General features: G+C 45.9%; 1 protein-coding gene across 1 annotated transcript in view; it reads left to right on the top strand.

The window, feature by feature from the left end:
- The first annotated feature begins 6,206 nt into the window (after positions 1–6,206).
- The window catches only part of HAUS6 (HAUS augmin-like complex, subunit 6), a 58,291-nt gene continuing 56,921 nt past the window's right edge, over positions 6,207–7,576 (top strand). Inside the window, exon 1 of the mRNA XM_011992667.1 lies at positions 6,207–6,793. Within this exon, the coding sequence (XP_011848057.1) occupies positions 6,666–6,793 (128 nt within the window). The 5' untranslated portion in view covers positions 6,207–6,665. The remainder of the gene's footprint in view (positions 6,794–7,576) is intronic.

The raw sequence follows: 7,576 nt of genomic DNA, 5'->3' as shown, positions 1-7,576 counted from the left end.
TTAGGTAATCAGCTGCGTTTTTTCCCTCCACTATCAAGATTCTAGCCTTTAGTAATATGTTATATGTTGTTAATTTTTCTTTTCTTTTCTTTTCTTTTTTTTTTTTTGAGAGAGTCTCACTCTGTCGCCCAGGCTGGAGTGCAATGGCACGATCTTGGCTCACTGCTCCCAGGTTCAAGTGATTCTCCTGCCTCAGCCTCCTGAGTAGCTGGGACTACAGGTGCATGCCACCACGCCCAGCTAATTTTTTGTATTTTTCGTAGAGACAGCGTTCCACTGTGTTAGCCAGAATGGTCTTGATCTCCTGACCTCATGATCCGCCCACCTCGGCCTCCCAAAGTGCTGGGATTACAGGCGTGAGCCACTACGGCCGGCCTTAATTTTCTTGTTTTAATCTGTTGTTTGCTAAGAAACATTACCTAGCTTATCAAAATTGTACATAAAATAAAATTTGATAGAGTTTCTTGTCCCTAAAGGCTTTCCTGTGTAGGGAAGAGGTGGGGTTTTGTGATGGCTGTTTCAACCATAAAAAGACCTTTTGTTTCCTCAGTTGCTAGACATTTCCCTAGACACTTGCTTATGGAAAAGTATTATGGATTTTAAGAAAGTAATAGATTAATAGTTGAATAATGAGAATAACGAGAAATAACAAGAAATGCTATATATCTGGTATTTTAAAAAAGCCGTCATTGACTAGGTTCCACCACTAGTTAGTTTCCTTTTTAAAAGTTTTCCTTAGTGCTTTTATAGTATGAGGGAATTGCAGGAATAAGACCACAAACATCTTTTCAAAAACACAGCTATGGACAAAGCAAGGTTCACCTACATGCACTAAAGTCTCCATGAGCTCAGATGGACCTGACAACTCTGCTTCATCAGTGTTTGTTTCAATATCCAAGATTCTTCTTTTACAGGTGCTTGATTTCACCACCATAGACTTGACATCTGAGACTGATGAGATTCCAGATATTATAGCTTTGGAAGAGGAGAACGGATCAAATCATTCACATGCTAATGACCCTGTCCTCTCAGGGCAAAATGTTGAATAACTAACAACAATAAAATACCCCTTTAGGTTGAATACGCAATTTGCATTACATTAAACTTCCTGTTTTTATTCCCGTGACTTTGAAGAGTGTTAATCTAGTTTTTTGGCTATATTGGTCTTAATTGCAATGACACTCATCTAAACTTTTGTAAGAGATCCTAGTTCTGTGTCATATATCATTTAATATAATTATTTAAAGTTTAATTGCTGAAATACTTACAATAAAAATTGGGCTGTATAATCTTGACTTCATGATTTTTTTTCCCTCTGGTATAGTGAACATTTGTTGTCTTTTGGTCTCCCATGATTCATTCATGCTTATTTTGAAGGTCTCAGTGGGTATAGTGGTCAAGGTTTTTGCTTTCCCTTAGCCTAGTGGTGGGCATGTGACTAAAAGCAGGTCAACTGGGAGGAAGCATAGCATGATGGGTAAGAGCTCAGACTCTGGTTTCTAATCTGACTCTGCCACTATCTGTGTGACCTTGAGCAAGTTACTTAATTTCTCTATGCCTCATTTTTTTTCATCAGTAAAACAGGAATAGTGTTAGGTTTGCTATGAAGATTAAACAGTTAACATTTATGAAAAGCTTAGAGCAGTGCCTGGCACAAAGCAACATTAAGTATTAGTTGCCTATAATCCCAGCACTTTGGGAGGCCAAGGTGGGTGGATCACTTGAGGTCAGGAGTTTCCAGCCTGGCCAACATGGTTAAACCCCGTCTCTACTAAAAATACAAAAAAAAAAAAAATTAGCTGAGTTGTAGTGGCACAGGCCTGTAATCCCAGCTACTCAGGAGGCTGAGGCAGAAGAATCGCTTGAACCCAGGAAGCAGAGGTTGCAGTGAGCCAAGATCATGCCACTGCGCTCTGGTCTGGGTGGCAGAGCGAGACTACATCTCAAAAAAAAAAAAAAAAGTATTAATTAAGGGAGTAAATTGTAGAAGCAATCTGGAGGCAGTGGCTCACACTTGTGATCTCAGCACTTTGGGAGGCCAAGGTGGGAGGATCACTTGAGCCCAGGAGTTCCAGACCAGCCTGGGCAATATAGTGAGACCTTCTCTCTATAACAAAAAACCTTGAAAAGATTGGGCAGGGCATGGTGGCTCACGTCTGTAACTCCAACACTTTGGGAGGCCAAGGCGGGCAGATCACTTGAGGTCAGGAGCCCCAGACCAGCCTGGCCAACATGGTGAAACCCTGTCTCTACTAAAAATACAAAAATTTGTCAGGTGTGGTGGCGGATGCCTGTAATCCCAGCTACTCAGGAGGCTGAGGCAAGAGAATACCAGGCTAGCCTGGAATTCCTGGTCTCAAGTAATCCTCCTGCCTTGGACTCCCAAAGTGCTGGAATTACAGGCATGAGCCACTGCGCCTAGCTGCCAAATCTTAGAATGAGGCCTAGTGAGTAAGGACTAAACTCTGACCTTTTTTCTTTCTTGTCCAAATTCCTATCTATAGAACTTGGGGAGTCATGTCCTACAAGTCATAAAAATCTCATCAGATGGGTTTTGTTTAAGCCTATAAAACCCAGCTTACTTTCCAACTTGACTGGCATAACATTGACAGATAAAGAAGGAAATTAAAATATTTTTTCCCAAAATATGTTTCTTTGTTATATTTTGAAGTGGTCCTTCAAAACCGTCACTTATGGGGGGAAATCTACATCTGTAAAGAAGCTGGCCGGTGGCTCACACCTGTAATCCCAGCACTTTGGGAGTCTGAGGCGGGCAGATCACCTGAGGTCTGGAGTTCCAGACCAGCCTGGTCAACACAGTGAAACCCTTTCTCTATTAAAAATACAAAAATTAGCTGGGCATGGTGGCGCATACCTATAATCCCAGCTACTTGGGAGGCCGAGGCAGGAGAATTACGTGAACCCAGGAGGCAGAGGTTGCACTGAGCCGAGATGGCACCACTGCACTTCAGCCTGGGTGATAGAGTGAGACTCCATCTCATAAATAAATAAATACATAAATAGAATCTCTATTGAAATAAGTAGATCTTTCCCCTGGCAGGCCATCCCCATCCTGAAGAGATTAACTGAGAATCCAATACTTGCTCTGTCACCCACGCTGGAGTACAGTGGCATGGCATGTGATCTCAGCTCACTGCAACCTCTGCGTCCCGGGTTCAAGCAATTCTCCTGCCTCAGCCTCCCAAGTAGCTGGGACCACAGGCGTCTGCCACCATGCCTGGCTAATTTTTGTCTTTATAGTAGAGATTGGGTTTCACCGTGTTGGCCAGGCCAGTCTTGAACTCCTGACCTCAGGTGATCTGCCCACCTTGGCCCCTCAAAATGCTGGATTACAGGTGCGAGCCACTGTGTCTAGCATAAATTTTTTTTTTTTTTGAGACAGGGTCTTGCACTGTTGCCCAGACTGGCATGCAGTGGCATGATGTGGGCTCACTGCAACCTCTGCCTCCTGGGCTGAAACAATCCACAGCTTCAGCCTCCCAAAGTGTTGGGATTACAGGTATGAGCCACTACACCCAGCTTCTAGTACTTTTGGGTGGCCACCTATGAGACTTCATACTAACCCTGGTGTCCACAACCACTTATCTTGATAGACACTTTTCTATAGATTCTAGGTCTTTAGATAGTAACTTGACTCTTTCAACCAATAGCAATCAGAAAATCTTTTTTTTGTTGTTTTTTTTGTTTTGAGACAGTCTCACCGAATCGCCCAGGCTGGAATTCAGTGGTGCGATCTCAGGTCCCTGCAACCTCGGCCTCTTGAGTTTAAGTGATTCTCCTGCCTCAGCCTCCTGAGTAGTTGGGATTACAGGTGCGCACCACCATGCCTGGCTAATGTTTGTATTTTTAGTAGAGACGGGGTTTCACCATGTTAACCAAGCTGGTCTCAAACTCCTGACTTCAAGTGCCTCGGCCTCCCAAAGTGTTGGGATTACAGGCGTAAGGCACCATGCCCGCCCCAATCAGAAAATCTTTGAGTCCACCTATGACCTGAACCCTCCACTTTGAGTTGCCTCACCTTTCTGTACAGAACCAATGTATACCTTACATGTATTGATCGATGTCTTATGTCTCCCTAAAACCAAGCTATAGCCCCACCATCTGGGGCACATGTTCTCAGGAACTCTTGAGACTGTGCCTCAGGCCATGGTCACTCATATTTGGCTCAGAATAAACTTCTTTAAATATTTTGTTAGAGGAACCCCTGCTTTCCAGGCCTCTGGTTTAATAAAACATGACTCAAGTGACTCCATCTTAAACTAGCTAGGCACTTACAAGGCTCCTATAAAATTAATGCTTATGGTCTAAAAACAGCCACATTCTAAGCTTGCCACCAATTATAATAACAGAATATTTATGGCCATACAGGACATCTCCCACCAAGCCTGCAGAATGTCCAGATGCTCTAAAGAGCAGCCCACTTTACTTAAAGATGATGTCAATGAGCAAGCATAGGTTGAAAGATTAATGGTCTCTGAAAGCACAATAGCCCCACCTTTAGTGAGCACATCTGCGCATTCCAAGTTTAATTACAGCTCTTTATAGTTTCTCATAAGTAGAGACAGTAACAAAGGACCGTGTGTTCCTCCGCCTCCTTTCTGAGGTTGCTCCGCTCTTCAACGGAGTAGTTTCCAATAAACTTCCTTCCTTCATGGTGCTCTGTGATTCACCTCAAATTATTTCCCGCACAAGATCCAAGAACCTTCTCTTTGGGTCTGGATCAAGACTCTGTTTTTACCGGTAACAATTTTACAGAGTTTGACTCTTTGTTGACAGGAGTCAGAGATTTTTTTTGTTGCTGTTCTTTTGCTTGGAGAAGGGTCTTGCTCTGTCACTAGGCTGAATGAAGTGCAATCGTGCAATCACAGCTCACTGCAGCCTCAGCTTCCCAGGGCCCACATGATTTTCCCACCTCAGCCTCCTGCGCAACTGGACCACAGGCTGCACCACCAGAATGGAATCAGAGATCTTACAATGACCTCCACAGTGAAAAGCTATGCATAAACTTCAAAAAGTGGTTTTAGGCTGGGCGCGGTGGCTCATTCCTTGGGAGGCCAAGGTGGACAGATCGCTTGAGCCCAGGAGTTCGAGCCCAGCCTGGGCAACTTGGTGGGTTCTCTCTCTCTCTCTCTCTCTCCTCTCTTTTTTTTTTTTTTGAGACAGAGTCTCACTTTGTCGCCCAGGCTGAAGTGCAGTGGCAGGATCTTGGCTCAATGCAACGTCTGCCTCCTGGGTTCAAGCGATTCTTCTGCCTCAGCCTACCGAGTAGCTGAGCTGGGATTACAGTCATGCGCTACCACGCCCGGCTAATTTTGTATTTTTAGTAGAGACCGGGTTTCTCCATGTTGGTAAGACTGGTCTTGAACTCCCCGCCTCAGGTGATCCACCCACCTTGGCCTCCCAAAGTGCTGGGATTATAGGCTTGAGCCACCGTGCCTGGCCTCTTTTTATTAAGGTGGTTTTAGTGAGGCAGGAGGCAATAATTGCCAGAGGTAGCAATGAGACTTAAAAGCGGGTTACCCAATCCATTTCGAGGCCCTGTTGTCTATGGGGTTTGTGGTAGGCAACAGCCGTCAGTTAAGAGAACTGCAGGCGGCCGCGCGCAGTGGCTCACGCCTGTAATCCCAACACTTTGGGAGGCCGAGGACGGCGGATAACCTGATGTTAGGAGTTCGACACCAGCCTGGTCAACATGGTGAAACTGTCTCTATTGTGCTTTCAGAGACCATTAAAAATACAAAAAATTAGCCGGGCGTGGTGGTGGACGCCTGTTAATCCCAGCTACTCTGGAGGTTGAGGCAGGACAAATGCTTGAACCCGGGAGGCGGAGGTTGCAGTGAGCCGAAATCTCGTCACTACACCCCAACTTGAGCAACAAGAGCGAAACTCCGTCTCAAAAAAAAAAAAAAAAAAAAAAGACTGCAGGCAGGGGGAGTAGAGAGCCAGATTTCATTTAAAGCAGACAAAGGAGCATCTAGCATTTGAGGGCATAGATTTCGCTAATGACAGAAATGAGGCTCAGAGATGACGTGACTTAATCAGAGTCACAAGGAGCATAGCGGAGGATGGAACCAATGCTTCTTCTCTCTACACCGAGGCACAGTGCTCCATTTATGGCTTTTATGTGACGTAACAACTAGCATACACAAGCAAATGGACCCCACGCACCAACAATCAGAAAAACCCGAAGACCCGAGGATCTGGGAAAGATAGCCGTTACGCAAGCGCAGAACAATTCGCTGGCCGCGCAATGCCGCGTGGGTCTTGTAGTTTCTTGGCTGGGCATGACCGGAAGGGAGGAGAGAAGGGCGCATGGCATGGCGGGAGATATAGTCCTTCCGGGAAGTCCCTCCTCCTTCGGAAGACTGGCGGCGCAGGCGCATACTGCTCTTCCTTAAGGGCGGGAGTCTCGGTTTGTGGTGGCTTTGCTGAGGCAGTTGTGGCCGCACTACCGTTAGAAGCTCAGTTTCCCGGAGGCTGTAAGTCCCTTTGAGGCGAAATGGCTCGGGGCGAGAAAGGAGCAGACTTTGGCAATGGAAGGACCGCCGCGACCTCAGGCTGACCGTAGGGAGGGATCTTGAGGGCCCTCCGAGTCCCCTGGGTTTGCGCTTTCTTTCTTCGCAGCTGCCGTGCCTACCGCGAGGATGAGCTCGGCTTCGATCACCGCTTTCGAGAAGGAGCATCTCTGGATGTATCTGCAGGCACTCGGCTTCGAGCCAGGCCCGGCAACCATTGCCTGCGGAAAGATCGTGTCGCACACGCATCTCGGAGTGTAAGGAGGCCGGGGCTGTCGGGGCGAGGGAGCCTGAGCCGGGGGACCCCGGGGGCCTCGCCCTTTTGTATACTCCGGAGGTTGATTAATCAGAATTGGTTGAGCGGTTAGTCTGTGCCAGGCATTGACTCCAAAGTTCCTACTCCCAGTTGCTGCCAGCCTAGTGGCAGAGGCAGACAGTAAATAATGGAAGAGTGCCGGAAGCGATCTGTAGGCGAGTGCAAAGTCTGCAGATGGGCACAGTGCAAAACTGGAGGGACAGCTTAATTCTGCCTAGGTGGTGGAGGGGTGGTCTTTGGAGTAGTGGGAGGGATGGCGGGTAGTAGTGGAAGAGCAGGGGAATCTTACGTACAAAATGCCTTTTGAACTCAAGGGAGCCTTTGAAGGTGGTTTAACTTTATAATTTTTAATTTTTGAATTAGTAAGGAATGCTGGAGTTAGCATAAAACAACGGAGAAGGTATTAAAAAGTAATACCCTTTTAATGAAAAGTATGGAAAGTAAAAGCCCCTTCCCTACTTTTTCCACTTCTGTTAAGGTTATTGATCCCTCCTAATAACCCACTCACTGTAAATAACTCTGTTTTATTTCTATGTTTTATCAACTTTAGCCAGTATCTCTGTTTCATCATTCCCACTGTAGGCCAAGGGAAATTTGGGATAGATACATTGGCCATCTTCTATTCTCCTCAATCTGTTTGATTTTTGTAAATTACATATTTTCAGTTCTTCTAGAGGCTTTTTTTTTTTTTTTTTTTTTGAAACGGAGTCTCGCTCTGTCGCCC

The sequence above is a fragment of the Mandrillus leucophaeus genome, unplaced genomic scaffold (assembly GCF_000951045.1).
Source record: "Mandrillus leucophaeus isolate KB7577 unplaced genomic scaffold, Mleu.le_1.0 Scaffold415, whole genome shotgun sequence".
Classification (NCBI taxonomy): domain Eukaryota; kingdom Metazoa; phylum Chordata; class Mammalia; order Primates; family Cercopithecidae; genus Mandrillus; species Mandrillus leucophaeus.
This window is presented reverse-complemented; position numbering and strand designations above follow the sequence as displayed.